Below are 20,974 nucleotides of genomic sequence, written 5' to 3' on the forward strand. Positions count from 1 at the left end.
ACCCCAACACCACGACCTGAGCCAAAGGCAGTTGCTTAACCAACTGAGCTACCCAGGCACCCCTTAAATCCTTTTTCTTTTTTTTTAACCTTTTTTTTAAAGTAATCTCCATACCCAATGTGGGGCTCTAACTCACAACCCCAAGATCAAAAGTCACATGCTCTACCGACTAAGCCAGCCAGGCACCCCTAAAAAAACCCAAAGCCTATTAATAAGAAGAAGAATGGTGGGGAAAGCAATGGAAACAACTTAAACAACTGGAAATCAAACTGGAACAAATGACTGTGCATGGAAGAAGAGTGGCATCTTACAAAAGATAGTATCTATTTCTTTGGCTAATCGTGATGTCCAAACTGCAGGATTCTACAGGAGCTCGGCTGCCATCGAGGGCTTCATGTGATCTTATCACCTCTCTAGTTCCAACACCCCTGATCTTTTAAGGTCAAGTGCCTCCTGCCTTGATGCTTAATTCAGAAAAAAAGAATGGCTCAGCTCCACATATGAAAATCCGAACAGCTTCACCCAGGAAGACTCTCCTCAGCCCTGCCTGGGAAACTGCCATGTTACCTGAACTCTTGCAAATACTTAAAGTATTTACTTATACATATACTCCGTTAAATACTTACAAATGAGAGTCTCCTTTCCCAAAGTTGGCATATAAGAACAAGAGAGACTGGGTCTGAGTATAAATTGAGGGCCACAGATCACGCCTCAATTGCTCTGCAGTTCAGAGAAGTAGCCTGGAGCCAGATAATGGAGGCATTCTAAGACGGCAAGATAATACAGGTTTATAAGCAGGTAACAAGTCAATTGTCTTTTTTTTTTTTTTTTAAGATTTTATTTATTTGACAGAGAGAGATCACAAGTAGGCAGAGGCAGGCAGAGAGAGAGGAAGGGAAGCAGGCTCCCCGCTGAGCAGAGAGCCCAACGTGGGGCTCGATCCCAGGACTCTGGGATCATGACCTGAGCCGAAAGCAGAGGCTTTAACCCACTGAGCCACTCAGGCGCCCCCAAGTCAATTTTCATTACAGAATTTTTTTTTTTCCTTTCTTAAAGTATTTCAGATAAAAAGGTAAAGAATATAGGGGTGCCTGGGTGGCTCAGTGGGTTGAGCCTCTGTCTTCAGCTCAGGTCACGATCCCAGGATCATCATTGAAAAAGAAGATAAAATGTCAAAATGCACATAATATGGACATTATTTCATGAAACTTTTTTTTAAGGATTTTATTCTAAATAATCTCTACACCCAACATGGGGCTTGAACTCACAACCCCAAGACTGAGTTGCATGCTCCACTGACTGAACCAGCCAGGCACCCCTATTGTATGAAACTTTTGTTTGTTATACACAAATACATATAACAAATTATATTCTAGGTCCAATATAAAATTTCTTATTTTGTCTCTTGGTGAAAAAAAATGCAAAAACACTGACCAAAGGTATTTGGTCCCCAAAAATTCAGGGAAGAATTCACAGAAGTAATGTTTGAAATGGAGACAATGAAGATGTATGCCTGACATCATGGACAGCTCTGAAATGGGACAGAAAGTTCCTAATAATGGTATGATGGACAGTATGTACTTGACTATGGGAGTAAGGAGGCAAGAACAGGAATGGGGAAGACACTAGGGACGTGGACCAGTAACAGTCAAGGCATAGAGATGGGACAGTGAGGCTGGTTTAGGAAATGCTGGATATACCACTCAGCTTCTTAGAACAGGATGACGCAGGGCTGGAAACAGATACAGATGGGGAGGGCCTTGGATGTTACGCCAAGGAGCTTAAGACTACCTGTGGTCTGAGGTAGTGTTTTTCTCCCAAATTGCAGATCAAGAATCGAGAACTCACATTACTGAGTAATAACCAGAGTGAGTCTGTTTGTTTTTTTAAATTAAGAACAGAGTCAGAGTGCACCATATATGAAGACGGGCAGTGTTTCATGAAACTTTTGAAATATATAATTGAAACTATATTTCTTCCTTCCTTCCTTCCTTTTTCTTTTCTTTTTTTTTTTCTTTTCTATCTATTATCTATCTATTATTCTGAGTTAAGTAATCTCTACGCCTGACATGGGGTTCAAACTCACAGCCCCAAAATCAAGAATCTCATGCTCTACCAACTGAGCCAGCATCATCAGTCTGGGTTTTGGTATAAAAGGCATTTCTTACTAAGGACTGTGATTAAAAAAAAAAAAAAAGTTTGAAAGCTACTGGTCAGAAGGAAGTCATAGAAGGCTTCTAACCAGACAAAGAAATGACACTAATGAAAAACCTACCATTAACCTCCTAGATGACAAATCAATTCTGAACCACTTAGAGGCAATTCACCCTTCAAGGGGTTCCTACTATCTTTTTTTGTACATGAGGGGCTATCTTTGCAAATGGCTTCCTGAAGACATCAAAGTACAACTACTAAGAAATACACTAGCAATCTCAATTTCTCCCTGGGCTTTTTCTTCCTTTAATTTTTTTCTTTTTGAGGGAGAGGTATCCTTAAAGAGGAGGAAGGAGGAAAATGAACTACGTATAACATATTACTGTCTCACAAGGATTTCAAAGCTACCTTCAAGGAAGTAATTTAAAAAAAAAAAAAAAAGGTTTTTTTGTTTTTGTTTTTGTTTTTTAAGTAAACTACACCCAGTGTGGGGCTCAAACTCATGACCCTGAGATCAAGAGTCGCATTCTCCAACAACCCAGCCAGCAAGGTGCCCTGAAAAAACCTTTTGCTTTTTATTTTAGGATCACAGCAGATTCACATGCAGTGTAAGACACAATACAGAGATCTCATGGACCCTTTAAGCAGTCTCCCCCAATGATAACACCCTGCACAGCTACTGTACAGTGAGTCACCGGCAGGAAGCTGGTAACAATACACTCCATGATCTTATTCAATTTCCCCAGTTTACATGTACTCATGCACATGTGTCTGTGGATTTGGTTCTATGCACTGTTATCACATGTATAGATGCATGTAATTAATCACTACCACAGTCAAAATGGAGAACAGTTCCATCACAAGAATCCCTGGTACTGCCCTCTAAGAAGCCTTTTATTTTAAAGATTTTAAAGTAACCTCTACACCCAATGTGGGGTTCAAACTTACAACCCCAATATTAAGAGTAACATACTCTACCCACTGACCCAACCAAATCCAACTTCTCTATTACCACAGAAGTCTTCAAGTTCTTTACCTAGATATAAGGCAAAAACTAGGCCCAGGGTCAACTCAAGGGTCCAGTGTATCTCACTACCCACACTGGAAGAAACACTTGACTGACATGTTTATTCTTGGTGTACCTGCCACTTAAATGATAAATATGACTAGGTATAAAAACTGCAGAAGTATGTATGTGTATATATAGATAGATGGATGGATAGATAGACAGGCACAAAATATCAAAAGTATTATGATCACACACCTGTCAAAAATTTGTATCGGGGCACCTGGGTGGCTCAGTGGGTTAAAGCCTCTGCCTTCAGCTTAGGTCATGATCTCAGGGTCCTGGGATCGAGCTCCACATTGGGCTCCCTGCTGAGCCCACTTCCCCCTCTCCCTCTCTGCCTGCCTTTCTGCCTACTTGTGATCTCTCTCTGCCAAATAAATAAATAAATCTTAAAAAAAAATTTTTTTTATATCTAATGGGGTGGCGTACCTAAGTACGCTCAGTCGGTTGGGCATCTGACTCTTGATTTCAGCTCAGGTCATGATCTCAGGGTCCTGGGATCAAGCCCCACGTGAGGCTCTATGCTCAGCTGGGAGTCTCCTTGAGACTCTCTCTCCCTCTCCCATTGCCCCTATCCCCCTTGCCCACACTCTCAAATAAACATAATAAACAAATCTTTTAAAAAAATCTTTATCTAGGAATATGTACACATGGTAAGTTTGGGAAGTAATGGTGGCCATGCAGAAACTTAAAATACGCAACATCAGAGTGGTGGGCTACCCGTTTTCCCCTTTTGTGTGTTAAAAGTACATGTAAGTAGTTAAACAATTGGACTGGGCTCCTGGGGTTGCAGGATGACACCAGAGAGGACTGAAGGTGGATAAGAGTATTTCTGGCAGCTGACAGTTCCTATAGGACTGGATGGCCAGATGGAGACAGACTTTTCTCCTCTGCTTCCCAGTATTCAGGCTGAATAAGGGAGTGCAAGGGAAGGGCTGAGAAGGGATCCAGGAGTTGGATGATTGACCACATGGTCTATCCAAGACCGACGGTTTTTCCAGAATGTGGAACTTTCTGTGTTAATACCAGAAAAGTTACAGGCAAACTGGGACAAGTTGGTCATCCTATCTGGAAGGTTTCTATCTGCACTTCCTTGGAGCTTGAAGCAGCTAAGTAAACCTTTTAGTGGTTAAGGACTCAGAACATGGGGGTAGGGAAGTACAGAGGGATGATGCAGAACAGAATAAGGTGACCATGACACTTTCTGAACACCTGAGCATCCATCTTCCTTTGGCCTAAAAAGAAGATGCCATAGCTGAGTTACACAACCTGATCTTTGAGTCACACGAAAATGTAATGGAAAGTAATTCTGGCAGATACACATATTTTAAAGACTAGGCTCAAACAGGTTACAGGGGAAAAAAGGGAAGAAAAGATTACCTGTCAAATAAGAGAAAAGCATTTAACCTCAAAGAGTGGGTGGAATACCAACGCACTGAGCAATTTTATAAATTGGGCACTTCAGCTTTTAAAGAAGTACAATACTTCTTATAATTTCTAAATTGAGTTACTTGTCCATCCATGAAAAAAATGTGACTTGTATTCATTTTTCTCAGAGCTGGTTAAAATGAAAGACAGCTGTCCAAGCACATCCCACACAGTGATCCACCAGTGAGAGGTGCACAGAAGACCAGGACACAGGGGTGCACCCAGAAAAAGCTTGCAGTCCTATATGCTTGGAGCAACCTTCAATGGCTTAATATGCACAAGGCACTCTGCTAGGCACAGGCAGACACAACTTCTACTTTTAAGAAACTCACAGGCTCAAATCAAGGTACAGGTGGGTCTCTTATGAACAAAGCATTCTAATACCATTTACTTATCACCTTAATAGCAGGGTCTGCAAAATTCTACAGGAACCCAAGCGAAGCAGCCATGTTCTTCATGTATAAACCCAACTACTGGACCTTACTGCATCTGATCTTGCCTCTCTCCTGAATGCTCAACTTATCTCTGACTACTAGACCCTTTCCTCAACATGTTAAGTCTCTTCTGCCCTAAACAGCCCACTCAAAAAATCTTGCCTTGCTACTGAATTTTTCTTATGTTGCCAATTTAGCAAATAAAAATAAAAACTGCACACTTAGATCTGAAAATCAGATAAACAATGGATTTTCTTCTTTTAGTGCAAGAATGTCCTGTGTACTATTTGTGACATATGCTAAAAAATTATTTATTGCACATCCAGCAAACTAAGAACAGAAAGGAACTTCCTTAACATGATAAAGGGTATTCATGAGAAACCCACAGCTAATATATTCAATGGTGAAAGACTGAAAGAATTCCCCCATACGATCGGGAACAAGAGAAGGATGCCTACTTTTACCACTTCTATTCAATTTCATATATGAAGCTCTAGCCACAGCAAGTAAGCAAGAAAAAGAAAAAGATCTCCAAAGTGGAAAGAAGGAGCAAAACTACCTTTATCTATAGATTATACGATCATATATACAGAAACTAGTACAGAATCAACACACACACAAACCTTTACAGCCAATAAAAGAACTAGGCAAAAATGCAGGATAAAGCATCCATTTCTAAGCATTAGCAATGAGCAATTCATAAAGACGTTAAAATAAAAATTCCAGGGGCGCCTGGGTGGCTCAGTGGGTTGAGCCTCTGCCTTCGGCTCGGGTCATGATCCCAGAGACCTGGGATCGAGCCCCACGTCGGGCTCTCTGCTCAGCGGGGAGCCTGCTTCTCCCTCTCCCTCTGCCTGCCTCTCTGCCTGCTTGTGATCTCTTTCTCTGTCAAATAAATAAATAAAATCTTTAAAAAAAAAAAAAAGATAAAAATTCCATTTATAATGGCATTAAAAAGAATAAAAATATTTAGGAATAAATGTGACTGGGGAGATGCAAGACGTATACACCAAAAACTACAAAGTATTGCTAAAAGTGAAAAAGATCTAAATACATAAAAAGACATCTCCTATTCATGGTTTAAAGACTTGCTATTGTTAAGACTGAAAGATGCTAGGGGTGCCTGGCTGTCTCCGTCGGTAGAGCATGTGACTCTTGATCTCAGGGTCATGAGTTCAAGCCCCACACTGGGCATGAAGCCCTTTTTTAAAAAAGAGAGAGAGAGAGAGAGAGAAGAAAAGTAAGATGCTAAGCATCATTAGTCACTAGGGAAATACAAATCAAAACCACAATGAGATACCACTTCATACTCACTAAGATAGCTATTATTATGTAGCTCCCCCTGCTTGTGTTCTAATAAATGAATAAAATTTTAAAAATAAAAATAAAATCCTCATTCCCTAATCAACTGATCAGCTTCTCTTCTAAACATCTCTGAAACTCAGACCTTCCATTCCCATTCTGGCCCTCATCAGCTCTCACATGAACTCTTGCACACATTTGTGAGATATTCTCCTTAATAGATTTTATGCAGGGGCGCCTGGGTGGCTCAGTGGGTTAAAGCATGACCCTGGTCATGATCCCAGGGTCCTGGGATCAAGCCCCACATTGGGCTCTCTGCTCAATAGGGAGCCTGCTTCCTCCTCCTCTCTCTCTCTGCCTCTCTGCCTACTTGTGATCTCTGTCAAATAAATAAATAAAATCTTAAAAAAAAAAGACAACCAGATCTCATGTATCCCGACCCCCCCAATCTAGTTCTATCCTTTTTAACCTAACAGTCTAAACTCCTTTAGAGGCACTCTAGCCCCTACAGACTTGGGCTCTTTAGCAAGACCCTAAGTTGTGACCCAGATCCACTCTCTCTACCCCCACCCTCTGCCTTTCCACGCCAACTCTCCAGCAGTGCCCAACCACTCTAAATTCCCAGACCATACTCACTAACATTATCATCTCTGTGCCACAACTCATTCTAGGCACTGTAGAGAAATTAGTTAAGTAGACACAAAGGGCTATCTTAACTCAAAGGGCTTTCTTCCAACAGGGAAACCAGTAAGTAAACAGAATAATTTCTGATACTGCTGACTGCAGTGAGGAAAATGAAGCTGAAGATGACAGAGCATGATCAAAAGCCAACAGGGGTACTGTTTTGGCATGGGCAGGGAAGTGGACTTTGAGAGGAAACCTGAATATTGGTGGAAGGGATTCTTTTTAAAATCCTCAGACCCCGAATGTTTACAAAGGTTACTTGTATTAAGTAGCTTACATACATACAGTATCCATATACACAAAATCTACATATGCAATATCTTTAGCTGTGGCTCTAATACGACAAAGCCGAAGCCCACTAGACTTCCTAACATAATGCATTTCCTTCTTGTCTGAGCTACTTATCACAAAAAACATTCTACCTCATCATCAGATAGGGGAATCGCTGGTCCGAGGCCATTCACTTAATTCTACTCCTCTCAGTCCAACTTTAGGGAGAAAATATTTGGAGGGAAGGGTAGGGCGACAGTTTATACAAGAGAAGTAGAAATGCAGAAGAGGTGGGGCTAGAAGAGGACATTAAGCTCACTAATTCTGAAATGGCTCTTGTAAATACAAAGAACAGTAACGAAGGACAACCAACCAAATCTAAATGAGAATGAGATTTTAATATTATTTATTATTAGATTTTATTCATTTATTTGACAGAGAGAGGTCACAAGTAGGCAGAGAGGCAGGCAGAGAGAGAGGGGGAAGCAGGCTCCCCGCTGAGCAGAGCCCAATGTGGGGCTCGATCCCAGGACCCTGAGATCATGACCTGACCCTAACACAGAGGCTTAACCCACTGAGCCACCCAGACGCCCCTGAGATTTTAATTTTAAAGGGAGAAGAAAACATGCATGGGAGAAAAAAAAAAAATCCTGAAATGTAAATGAAGTTGTAAACGATTCTCATTTTATTTTTTTTTTAATTAGGCTCCACATCTAACGTGGGGCTTGAACCCTGAGATCAAGAGTCACATCCTCCACCGACTGAGCCAGTTACATGTCCAAGAGTCTTATTTTAAAACAAAGTATATGAAAACAATTTTTAAAAAACTGGCTTTGACAATGTCTTGACTACACTTTTATCTTAAAAATTCAAAATCAGCATGAGGTGAGGCCAGTCAAGAGAGTAAGAAAAATATGACAGGAATTACTTGGAAACAGGGCACAGTAAGAGGTTTATTAGTCATATGCAAAAATTAGCAACAACTTGTCCAGCTGGGCCAGGTTACAATTAGTTCACAGTGATACTAACTTCATTCTGCCATAGACAAGAGCACAGCTACGTCTCCTCAACAGAGGATTTTATTACCAAACCCATATTCTGGCTTTTCGAATGATCTCCCAACCTTACACAGTGTGCCTCCACAGCATCTGTGAGTAACAACATCCCTGAAAGCCCTTCAGAGAGCAGAGGAGAACACCTTCTCGTGGAGGAACATCAGCTTTTCTAAGCGAGTTCGTTTCAGGAGCGGGAGCCATTCCCAGTGGAATAACTCGACCACGCGGTACCCAAGCCGCTTCAACTGCCGCCTCTTCATATTGTGCAGCCCGAGCAAATCCCTGGAACCGTAGCAGTACTGGTTCTTGTTTGTCAACTGAATAGCCAGCTTCACTTGTGGGGCCTGCAGGCAGGCTGGGGGATGAGGGCCCGCCATCCCCCTTGCCCCCAACCTGCCTGCCACACCGCCAGGGGAGCTCCCCAAATGTATGGCTGCCTTCGCTAATATCCCTGCCTGCTGCTCAGTCTTTGACTCAGTTTCTCTCTGGAAATGTACTCTTGATTTCCCTTTTAGTAGCTGAGTCATCAAATCATCTGTAAGGCTGACTCCCACATGCTTCAGCCTCAATTTGGCTTTATCTTCAAGTGGTATGGCTTCTTCGTTAAATGGTAATGGCTTCATGTTAACGTCAAGCTGGACCTCTAAGTCAGAAGACCGGGTATGAGGCAAAATCATATGGTGTTTGACGTACTGGGGCCCGCCCAACAGGTTTTCCAGTAAAAAGAGAGCCTCTTGGAATTCAGGCTTTGAGCACATATCCCTCCTCGCTAAATTCCACAGCATTTCCGACCCCTCTTGCTGAAGGTGAGCAGTAAGACGATTGCCTCTGTAATCTAGACACTCAACGCCGACTGTACCATCAAGAGTATACAACTCCTTAGTGAGTTCGAACTTAGTTCTCTCCTGAGCTAACCTGATGAACTCTGGACTCAAAGCAACGTTGATGAGCTCTAACGGAAAGTACTCAGAAAAGGCCAGGCCCAGCAGGCAGGTGAGCAGGTGTTCTGGGTATCGACTGAACTCAGGCATCTTTCTGTGAATCTCGCTTATCAGACTAGAATAAAACTCTTCTGTATTGGGTGGCTTATAATTCAGAGTTCCAAATGACCACAGAATCTTGGCTATGTCTTTACTTCGACAGAATGCCACCCGAGGAGGCAAAGAAGCAGCCACAGCATTCATTAGCCCTTCATCCAGGATGCGTAAGGCTGAGCAAGCAAGAGTCAGGTGCATGACACCCTGAACTCCTAGAAAAGGAATTCGCTGAGGAGCAATCTGGCCAAATTGCTTCATGAAATTTACGTGATCCACATGAGTGAAACGGAACATTTTAAGAATATTCACTAGGGCATAATTACTCAAATGCTGCATGTCAGCACAAGCCAAGTCTCCAAGTTTCCTCATGACATATTCAGAGAGACCACTGCTTGATTTGAAGAACCCCAAACAGATTGTACCAATCTCCTCTAAATTGATCGAGTCTATATACTTGAGAATCAACGATTCTAGTTTTTGCATGAGGTCTTGGGGTACCTGGCGACTTTCACCTATAATATAAATTAGGTGAATCAGCTGGGACAAGGATAGATCTTTCCAATGCAAATTAAGGTAACTAAAAAAGATTTTCAAAAACCGAGGTACTTTGCGGCCCAAGTGCCGCCAGAGGTCAGCCACCAAGAGAAGCTGATCTAGACTCATCTCCCACACCTTCCTGCAAAATCTGATTTCATACACATCCAGCACTGAATGGGAGCAAGGGATTCCTAAACTGACAAAGGCTTTCAAAATCTTGATCAGATCTGGGACATCAAAGAGCTGTATGTTTTTCACACTCAGCTGGCAGAGCAAAGCAAAGCTGGGACTGGACAGGACAGCAGGGTGCCGCTCTGCAGGCAAAGAGCTCAGCTTACACAGATAATCAGCAATGACTTGAGGCTGGAGATTATCTTGATAAACTGTGATTTTGTGAAAAATTAATTCACCTTCTGAAACGGAAAGGGGCTGACAAGTCTCCGATCTGTTATAGCTGTGGAGCTGGTACTCTGGTCTTAGCTGTAGGAAACCTCGGGGGTCTTCAAAGGAATCAAACACTTCTACATTGTCTTCAACAATCCCTGTGGACCCAGGGGAGCCCGGCTTCAATGTGCTGGCCTGTGAGGCAGAGACCCCGCTGGATTCCGAACCTGGAAGGGCACTGCTGGTTGTCAGGAGCCTCCGAGAAGAGGAAGCGCTAGGAATGTTCCCAGCTTTTTTGGCAGGCTCGCAGAGGCCGCTGTGTTCTGGAGCCTCCTGTCCCCTCTGCCGGGCGCTGCTTCCCACATTCCAGTATGTCACACTCTGGGTGGCACTGCAGGCAAAAGGACTGCAAAACGCTCGATATCCTAAAGGTTTTAATAACTTGAGGGTGGCTGCCGTTCTGGGGTCAGTACAGATCGTTCTGGCAGTCAGAACACAGTCCTCACAGGTTTGTCCAGGCAATTTCTTTACATGGTGCTGGATTAGAGCTGGACATGGAGGCGTTCCACAGAAACTGCCTGGAAATCTTCGGCATATCGCAAGAGCCATGGGTCACAAATGACTGGGCCAGAATTGGTGCCAGATACTGAAAAAAGGGTAGATGAAGAATAAGTGGCTTCCACCTATCACAATACAAAAACGCACACATTTTAAGAAAGGGATTAAGCTACCCTGCTGTCCACTTGAATAAGTTCCATGCTAGTGAATGCCCAAACCACAAGCCAGCACACATCAAGGATAAACTCCTTCTCCTGGATACTAAGGCATAAGGGGCCCACTTGGAGAATAAGAACATTGGTAAAAGCTGCTGTGCTGACTCTGAAAGCAAAAAGTGGGATTTGGTGTAAAGTTTAATTATGCCCACCATAACCCTCCTTGTCCCTAAGGTATGAAGACTTGATTATGGGATTGTGTTCTCATGCTGCTCCTACACCTGTTACAAGATGCTTATTCTCCTCCCCAGGAGGCTTACCAGATACTGAATCACTATCACAGAGAAGTCAGGCAATTGGTACATATATTCAAAAACTCCTTTTGGCAGGAGAAGGCAGAAGGCTGATGCCCCCTGCTCACTGTCACTTCACGGGTGGGAAGCAAAAAGCATCTCAGAGTTGGGCTGTAGGTTCAGGGCACACCAGTTCACGGGCCTGCCCCACTCACACGCAAGGGAGCAGCACAGCTCTCCTCTGGAGGTGGCTATTAGCAATGTTGTCAGTGGTCAGGCATGGATTACCCTACCTCTGAGTGGCGCAGTCCCCACTGTCCCCTGAGGTAGGAGCCATGAGGGGCTATAAAACGGATTCTGTGAAGCTCCTATTTTCGCTAAAGGCTTTTAGCTTTCCCTTCACTGGAGAAATGCCAAAGCCTGACAAGCAAAAATGCCAAAGCCCAGTGAGCCCTGAACTGCCAAGATGTGGACCAGGTAGGGTTGTTGCGGCACATGAGCAAGTTCTGAGGGTGTCAGGGTGACTTTTTGAAATTCCTGCCCAGCTCTCCTGTCAGCCCTTCCCTCCAGAGCCCACAGCAGGAGAACCATGTGGCCACAGGGCATGCCCCATGGCTTTGTTCGGGCAGTCCAGCTAAGCAGGCTTCTCTGGATGGTAGGAATGTATGCTCTGATTTCTTTGTGAACCACAGCAGAATTTATCATACTAAATCCTTAGATACTTAGTTCTTTACCGTGGCCTGTGGACCATTCTCTCTACTATGTTTCAGTCTCTGGGTCCAGATATTACAGACCAGGGGTCGGCAAACTATGGTCCACAGGTCCAAATCTACCCCTCTACATATTCTTTGGTAAAGTCTTATCTGAGCATAGCCAGGCCACATATTACGTATTGTTTATGCCTGCTTTCTCACTACAAGAGCAGAATTGAGTAACTGTAGCAGAAAATGTATGGCCTGCCTGCAAAGCATAAAATATTTAGTACATGGCCCTTTACAGAAAAAGTTTGCTATCTACCATTAGTTTATTCCTATGAATGCAGATGGCCAACTTTTTAAAAATTAGAAAATATTAGAAAAGTAGTACTGAAATAACTTTTCCTTTAATAGTTAGAGATAACTAAAGATTTATGCCTCAAAACAGTCACTACAAATCTCAACCAATACTGCACTACAGGCATGGTAGGAACAAAACAGCAAGTAATAGAACTCTCTAGTTGACAGAATAGGGCTTTTTTTTTTTTTTAAGATTTTTAATTTATTTTGCAGGGGGAGGGAGAGAGGAAGAAGGGAGAAAAGGGTTTAAAAGATTAAAAATTAAAGGTCTAATTAATTAATTAATTAATTAGAATTTTAATTGATTAAAACTAAGGTTTAAAAGATTTAAAAAATTAAAAGATTTTTAATTTGGGGTGCCTGGGTGGCTCTGTGGGTTAAAGCCTCTGCCTTCGGCTCAGGTCATGATCCCAGGGTCCTGGGATCAAGCCCCGCATCAGGCTCTCTGCTCCATGGAGAGCCTGCTTTGTCCTCTCTCTCCACCTGCCCCACAGCCTACTTGTCATCTCTGTCAAATAAATAAATAAAATCTTTAAAAAATATAAAAATAAAAGATTTTTAATTTATTTGGGGGGGAGAGAAGGGCAGGGGGAGAGGGAGACAAAGAGAATGTGAGCAGGGGAAAGGGCAGAGGGACAGGGAGAGGTAGAGTATCTCAAGCAGAGTCTTCACTTAGTGCAGCGCCCACCTCACGACCCTGAGATCATGACTTGAGCTGAAACCAAGAGTCCAACGCTCAACTGACTGAGTCACCAGGGTGTCCCGACAGAACAGGGCTTTTAAGACCTGCTTTAGAACCTGGAATCCACATTTGGCTCAACATAATTTGCAACTAAAGCCATAAACAGTCAAATCTGTAGACCTTCCTCTCATCTTGAGAACTAGTTTGAAATAACAACAACAAAAGACAAAACATTTTTTTTTTACAAAATAACTGTGCCCCCCAAAAAACTGAGACGCCTGGTTGGCTCAGTTGGTAATGTGTGACTCCTGATCTCAGGGGTTTTAAGTTCAAGCTCCACACTGGGTGTAGATTACTTAAAAATTAAAAATCTTAAAACAAGGGCTTCTGGGTGGCTCAGTGGGTTAAAGCCTCTGCCTTCAGCTCAGGTCATGATTCCAGGATGCTGGGATCGAGCCCCACGTCAGGCTCTCTGCGGAGAGTCTGCTGCCCTTCCTCTCTCTCTGCCTGCCTCTCTGCCTACTTGTGATCTCTGTCTGTCAAATAAATAAATAAAATCTTTAAAAAAAAAAAAATCTTAAAACAAAACAAAACCTGAATACAATTCAAATGTCCACCCAGAAGTAGAGGGCTGGTTTACAGGGGAAGTGTGTGGTAGGGATCAACATGAGAAAAAGCACATACAAATATTCAGTGGAACAAACTGAACACGAATGAGTGCCAGCACCTAAAATATTTACATAAAAGGAAAGTAACTATATGTTTTATAACCATATAACTTTTCCCCCTTTTTATTGGCATTGAAACTCTTAATACAAAAGAGTATATGAATTTAACAAATGCCTTTATAAATAATTTTAAAAGCACACTAAATAACTTAAATTACTTCAATAAATACTACCTAAGAGTACTTAATGAAATTATTGTGCATGGTCCTTACATGAACAAAAGAACCATTTCCTCGAACATCAATGTTTGAGTGCTATCAATTCTGTATTTCAAATTGATTCTGTACTTTGAATTAATGTGGCTCTTCTTGATTTGCAAAAAATACAGACTAAGTCCCAAGATGGAAAAAACAACAGCCACAATCATTTTAGGGCTTCCTCTATGCCAAGCATAGTATATGTTTTTTATTTATTTTTGTTGTTTTGTTTTTTACTTTTTTTTTTTTAAACAGATTTTATTTATTTATTTGAAAGAGACAGGGCAGGAGTGGTGAGGGGTGGTGGGAGGGAGAAGGAGACTTCCTGCTGAGCAGGGAGGCCTACACAGGCTTGATCCCAGGACTCTGGGATGATCACCTGAGCTGAAGGCAGACGCTTAATCAACTGAGCCACCCAGGAGGCCCCAATATACACACTTTTTAAATTTGCATTAGTTCCAATCCTTACAACCTCTCTGTATGGTAGGTCTTATTATCTCTATATTGTGGACGAGGAAAGGGACACTTCACAAGATTAAGAAATAGCTAAGGGATGGAGTGGGGTTTGACATCAAAGATCATCTGATTCCAAAATTCACATTGTGGGTGTATTCTAGAAGAGAGGAGGAGTCAGATTCCATATAAAGAGGAGAGGAGGATCCTGAACAATCACAGGGTTTCCAGACGTAGGGGAGCTCGAGCGTTAGAACTGGGTGAACTCAAAAGCCCCTCACCTCTAATACAGGCAAACCTCGGAGGTAATGTTGTTTGGTTCCAGATCACTACAATAAAGTGAGTGTTGTGATAAAGTGAGTCAAAGGAATTTCCTGATTTCCCAGTGCACACAGTTATGCTTACACCATACCGCGGTCTGTCAAATGTGCAATATTATGTCTAAAAAACAGCAGACATATCTTAATTATAAAATACTACTAAAAAATGCTAACCATCACCTGAGCTTTCAGCAAGTCATAACCACAGATCACAAATCACCATAACAAATAAAAAATAACGAACATCTGAAATATTGCAAGAATTACCAAAATGTGACATGGAGATAGGAAGTGAGGAAATGCTGTTGGAAAAATGATATCAAGAGACTTGTTCGACCTTCATAAACCTTCAACTTGTCATACACCTTCAACTTGTAAAAAACGCTCTCTCTGTGAAATGCAATAAAGTGCAAAATGAGCTATGCCTGTGGTCTAGGATCCGTGCTATCACTATGGTTTGTTTATACCACTTATGAAAAGAACATAGAGAAGACCTCAAAGACTAAAATCTACAGAGAGGAATGGATTTACAAGATATCCCCTCATCTGAGGGAAGAAAAAGTAACACAACTGAAAACCTGAAAGTCAGCAGGAGAGATAAGGGATCCCGAATCTCAACATAGGAGAGAAGCAAAAGGAAACCCCAGGATAATGATGAAGATCCCAAAACTAGAACTGTGAGCAGACATAAAGTTCCTGCCAGAGGAAGTAAATATTACCAAGGAGAGGAGATTTATACTTCTGAGGAATAATCTGGGGATGGACAAGCAACTGGTAGACAGAAAACCAAGCCAGTAACAATAGTGACAAAAATTAACTCTGGGAAAATAAAAAAGTTGTGTAAGACAGAAAATCTTATATTATGCTTCCTACTCAGCTATGAATATTTATTGATACAAACCCTGAAGATCAGCTTAACCAAAAACTATAAGCAAACTATATATGGAAGATACAAGGAGGGAAGAAGAACAGGGACTGGGTAGTGAAGCCCAGAGCCACAAAGTCCGTAATAAAGAAGCCAAAGATTTTATAGATATAGATACTTCCTAGAAATCAAGAAACAGCAACACAATTATTTAGAAATATACTGATAAATGTCAAAAGAAACAGAGTAGAAAGTACCTCCACAGAACAAAAAAGGAGGGGGAAAGAAGGAATTAATATTTAGTGTTGTAAGTTCCATCAAACTATTGGACTGTGTAAACCATGTCCAATTTTGACAAAAATTAAATTTGCCAAATGCATGTACTAACAGGAAATTAAGGTATTTTTCAAGAAGACAATCAATGTTCGAAGAAAGTAACCTACGGTCCAAGGAAAATGCTGAAAGCTTTTCTAGTCCAAGCAATTCCTACTGTCTACAAAACTTCTTTAAGGATGCCCAGTAACAGAAATGATGACAAAATAAAGAATCGTAGAAGCATGCAAAGCCAACGGCAAATGGCAAATAGGAGGTACTTACCTTTTCACCATGCAACTTTTAGCATAACTGTATAGACACTGTATTTACATATACAGGTCTGAAATATAATCACTTTAGAAGTCTGGTCTTGAGTACTGTGGAAGGAAAGGAAAGAAACGAAGGGAAGATAAAGAACCAATAAAGCAGAACAGTAAGGAGAAAAGGCACTACAAAGGAGAGGTTCTCCTCTGCCCAAAGGAGAAGAGAAAACACAGCTGAGTGAGTTAGTTCCTCTTTCCTTAAAAACTCTCATAGAATCGGTAAGAAAGATGGAAAGGGAATACTGTGAGATTCCCCAATCAGTACCTAACTGATGCCTTCTCTAGAGGTTCAAAGCCATGTGACATCAGCACAAAGCTCCTTTCTTACTTTAAATGTATAAATTTAACTATATGTACAACCTCCTCATCTCCTTTTTTTTTTAAGATTTTATTTATTTATTTGACAGAGATCACAAGTAGGCAGAGAGGCAGGCAGAGAGAAAGGAAGGGAAGCAGGCTCTCTGCTGAGCAGAGAGCACGAAGTGGGGCTCGATACCAGGACCCTGGGATCACGACCTGAGCCGAAGGCAGAGGCTTTAACTCACTGAACCATCCAGGCGCCCCCTCCTCATCTCCTCTTTAGGGGTCCTAACAAACCAGAATGAAGCCTCAGAGACCCCTGGCACTGCCCAACCACCCTGAGCAATGGAATTTCATAGGAGTGAAGACTCTTTCTTACCTTTCTACCTTCCAGGTACAGGTCTGAGCAAAGCCAAATAGCTTCATTTAAACTATAATCCTGAAGTTAGAGGAAGGGAGCCAGTCGGAGGAAGACAGCCATGCTAACTGTAGATTAAGTCTATGACACTCAGCGTATTCAATTCACCAGTTACGGGATCTCCTCTCTGAATTCTGATTTCTGTCCTTTTGCTACAAAGGTTTAACCCCTTATGTCCTCATAAAATTGCCACAAATAAATGGATACTTCAAATTCTAATCTTGTCTTAGCAGAAAATTTGTTGAGTAACTGAGAATTAAAACTAAAAACTAAATTTCTCCAGGTGTTGAGAGCCTACCAAGCTTTAATGCCCCTGGTGAGGGCTTAGAGACTGACCTAAGGACCCTTAGCTGTTAATGCAAATGCTAACTGGGCTAGACTCTTCTGTGCTTCAGTTTCCACACAGGAGCAGAGACAAGACTAAAGTCTTGTACTATTACTATGAAGGTCAAACACTAGTGCTAAAGTGTTTAGGTCAAGATAAGTATCACCTAGAGTTAAGCCAAACCAAAACCAAGTCTAACAGCCCATCCCCTCCACTTCGTTCCAGCTTCCACTTTCTTTTCTTTTTTTTAAGAGAGGGAGAGAGAGAGAAGCTTAGGCAGGCTCCACACCCAGCATAAAGCTCCACTGAGGCTGGATCTCACAACCCTGAGATCAGGACCTGAGCAGATAGCAAGAGTTAGACACTTAACTGACTAAGCCACCTAGGTACCCTCTAGTTTCCATTCTTATTGGAGAAAACAGCACGACACAATTAACTGTGAAAAAAAAATTTTCCCCCAGTTTATATAGCCCTCTCCTCTCCTTCTCTAAGTCTCTGCTATTCCTCTATCAGAATGGCAAAAAGCGCCTGGGTAGAAACAGTCTGACAAGACCCCACAGATGATTCTGTTAGAGCCACTGCTCTTAAAGGATTCACAATGCTTTATCTAGAAAATCTCTGGGTTTAAAAACAGAGAGCAGGCACCCATATCCTCTCAGACAGTGACAGTGGAGCTACCAAATCTTTGCAAGTAAAGAGAAATATCTGCATCCAAAGTCACGTCAACTGGCCAACTCAACCCAGTACTTGGTTTTAATCTATTCTACGTTTGCAAGGCTGAGCAGTACAGGTTTTCAGACAGCTGAAGGGGAAACTTCAGAATTCTCTAATATAAAAGTTGACTTATTTGCATGATGAATGACAAGCCCCTGCTGGGAATCAGAAAAGTAACCCAATGAACGGCGAAGAAAATCATACAGTCAAATAAATTAGGCCTGCACACTGCCAAAGGCCTCACTTTCTCCGCTGTAACACTGAGTCTTCAGATTTTTATTTTGGTTACTAGACAGTAGTGAACTCATCCCAGAGCTTGCCTGAGGCCATTCAGAGCAGTGAGTTGTAGAATCCAGTTCTGGAGAAGCCACTGTTCTTACTATCCACAAAATGTGAGCAAAGTGCAGAAAACGGGAATTAACATGCCAGCTGCAACAAATGACTAGAGCACGGAACACCAGACACATTTAGGAACACCTAAAGCACTTGGCTACCAACTCCACAGGATGAAGCACTACTCAAGGTTTACAGTGAGGGAGCAATGAAGCCTGGTCTGACTGAGTGGATGAGTAACTGGTATAAAGAGGGCCCAAGGCTCCCTGAGTCAGGACAGAAAAGCTGTGTCATGATTTGCACAGAAAGAGAAAGGGCAATTATTTTTATCTCTGGAGAGGAAAGGGAGGAAGACATCAATAATACCCTTAGTTAGGTCTGGGCAACCAGAAACCGTCTGTTAAAATGGGGAATAGGTATACATCGTATTGATATTTACTCAAGACTCAAGTTGACCCAGTGCTAAGCAAAATACTGTAGGATTTTGCGGCTCAAATTGTGGCCTGCGGAGCAGCGGCATCAGCCTCACCTGGAAGCTGGTCAAGAATGCATAACCTCAGACCCTACCACAGACCTACATCCTCAGATCTCCAGATCCCCAAGTGATTAGCACGCACATGAAAGTGTGAGAAGGAGTGCGGCAAAGCAGCTCGCAGCATTCCGCCAACAGCCCTGCGAGGCAGCCAGTTGTTATCTCCGTCTCCCAGAGGAAAAAGTCAAGGTTCACGCGAACCGTCTGCCCAAGGTCACAGAACTCGGAAGTGGCGGGGTCGCCGAGATGCTGCCTAAAGCGGGCCTGCGAAAGGAGTCCGCAGCCGGGCCCAGAAGCGCGGAGTCCGGCCTCGACGTGCCCGGCCCTGCGCCGCCCAGGACGGGAGAGGCGGGCCAAGGGCCAGGTGGGTAAGGAGAGGCCGCCACGACCTCCTCCCCGGCCGCCGCCACTCACCTGAGCCTGGCGAACGCGGGCGCCGCAACACCAGACCCCGGATCCCCGCGCCACCACGACTACTCCAGCAACACCCGTACCTCAGAGCCCCACTTCCGGCCAACTGCCCCCTACTTCCGTCTTCTGCGCCAGTGACGGATGCCGCCGAGGCTCAAAAGACTCTGTCAGCGTTTTCCAAGGACGTTTTCCAGTGGAGGACCTTGCTAAGAGGACGCGGAAGTCTAGAACCTGCGGAGGGGGGAACAGCGCCGTGGATGGACCGCTCTGGAAGTCGCTAAATAGGCTAGACACTGGTTCGAATCCCAGACCGCCACTCAGGCTTTTATTGCCTTGGAGAAGTGACATTAACTATCTAAGCCTAGTTTCTCAACCCTATAGTGAGGATAATCATGCATCTATAATAGAGATGCATCTGTGAAGTGCTCTCAGGAGAAGAGTTAGTGATGGATAGCCCAGCCTGTTAGGAGAAATGCATGTGAGGAGTTGGAGCTGGAGGAAGCCTTTGCTATGGCTGCTGAGCTAGGGTCATCATTAATCTCCCTGAGTAGGCTTACACCTGAGCGGCTATCAGCAACTAAGCAAGGGAGAGCTCCTCCAGGAGGGCTTGGTCCCAGACTGCTGTTCTGGGGGAAACTTGAGCACTGCCAGTTGGAGTTTGTCATACCTTGTCAGTGCCTTGGTTGCGGGTCCACCTACCCTAAGAGCTGCGAGGGAGACTTGAGAACTGACGCTCCTTCCAGGGCACCATCTTGTCAGGGAGACAAAAACCAATGCAGGGAGGACACTTCAAGGAGGGGCAAGCCTGGCATCCCAATTCCTGAGCTCTGCACAGGGCAGTTTGTCTGAAAATCTCACTTGGGCCAGACCAGAGCAGACATTCCTAGTGGCTGATTATGACTCTCTTTGTGAGAAGAACCCAGAAGAAGCAGAGAGCTCATCCCCAGGATAAGAACCGTATTGCTCCTAGGCAGCCATGACAATCCTTTTCTTTGCCAAATACTCAATTTCCCAGTCTTCCCCAAAATAAGAAGAGGATGCAACTCAGTTCTGGCCAATAACATTTAAGGAGAAATGGACGAGTAGGATTCTGGGAAAGCTTTTACCTTCATGATAAAGTAGTGTGACCTCCGTCTCTTGTGGAGCTGTGGCAGCCACCTTGTGGCACTGAGGGAACTACATGCTAAGGATGGGAGAGTAGAATGAAGTCTTATGTCCTTGAAGAACCAATACTTATGATGGGATGCTTGTGACCAGAATTGTCAGGTGAGAAAAAATAAACCACTATTTAGGATCTTGTAAATCTGGTTGTTACTTGTAGCGGGGTGCATTGCACTGCATTGCATTCTTGAGTTGGGGAGGGGGGCTTTGTGAAGATGACAGAGGCACTTACATAAAGGACAGCGCTTACGCACAAAGGACAATTCCCTGCTCACAGCATTCTTGGGTCCATTCTACCTTTGGGGCTTCACCACTAATAACAACCTTGTTCTCAACCTTTGTGTTTTGTCTTCTGCCCTCAAATATTGGCCAATCACTGTAAGGTGGCTCAGGATACCACATCTAGCTGTCTTGCCTTCCAGCCAGCAGCCTGTTGTCCAGATGCTGAGTTAGAACGACCTTGAAACCCTTCAGGGTGACAA

At 43.1% G+C, this 20,974-nt stretch overlaps 2 protein-coding genes across 6 annotated transcripts in view; both read right to left on the reverse strand.

Annotated features, from left to right (window-relative positions):
• Nucleotides 1–19,434, reverse strand: part of UBOX5 (U-box domain containing 5) — a 34,111-nt gene extending 14,677 nt beyond the window's left edge. For 3 of the 4 annotated variants that reach the window (XM_032351258.1, XM_032351255.1, XM_032351259.1), the window contains exon 1: nucleotides 19,335–19,434. The gene's annotated coding sequence lies outside the window, so the exon portion shown is untranslated. Of the gene's footprint in view, nucleotides 1–10,380; nucleotides 10,466–19,334 lie in introns of those variants that run through there. The other variant, XM_032351256.1, reaches the window with a different exon arrangement.
• On the reverse strand, nucleotides 8,270–19,424 carry FASTKD5 (FAST kinase domains 5). 2 transcript variants are annotated; one of them, XM_032351253.1, is made up of 2 exons: nucleotides 19,335–19,424; nucleotides 8,270–11,000 (listed from the first exon to the last, which is right to left on the reverse strand). In XM_032351253.1, exon 2 carries the CDS (start codon nucleotides 10,961–10,963, stop codon nucleotides 8,519–8,521), a length of 2,445 nt encoding a protein of 814 aa, XP_032207144.1. In that variant the 5' UTR covers nucleotides 10,964–11,000; nucleotides 19,335–19,424; the 3' UTR covers nucleotides 8,270–8,518. The 2 variants fall into 2 exon arrangements, with proteins under 2 accessions (XP_032207144.1, XP_032207145.1); XM_032351254.1 differs by having other exon boundaries at nucleotides 8,270–11,037; nucleotides 19,335–19,419.
• Nucleotides 19,435–20,974: the final 1,540 nt, after the last annotated feature.

The sequence above is a fragment of the Mustela erminea genome, chromosome 7 (genome assembly GCF_009829155.1).
Source record: "Mustela erminea isolate mMusErm1 chromosome 7, mMusErm1.Pri, whole genome shotgun sequence".
NCBI lineage: Eukaryota > Metazoa > Chordata > Mammalia > Carnivora > Mustelidae > Mustela > Mustela erminea.

Coding starts and splice junctions, on each gene's coding strand:
- FASTKD5 (XM_032351253.1), bottom strand. CDS start 10,963: ATGGCTCTTGCGATATGCCGAAGATTTCCAGGCAGTTTCTGTGGAACG.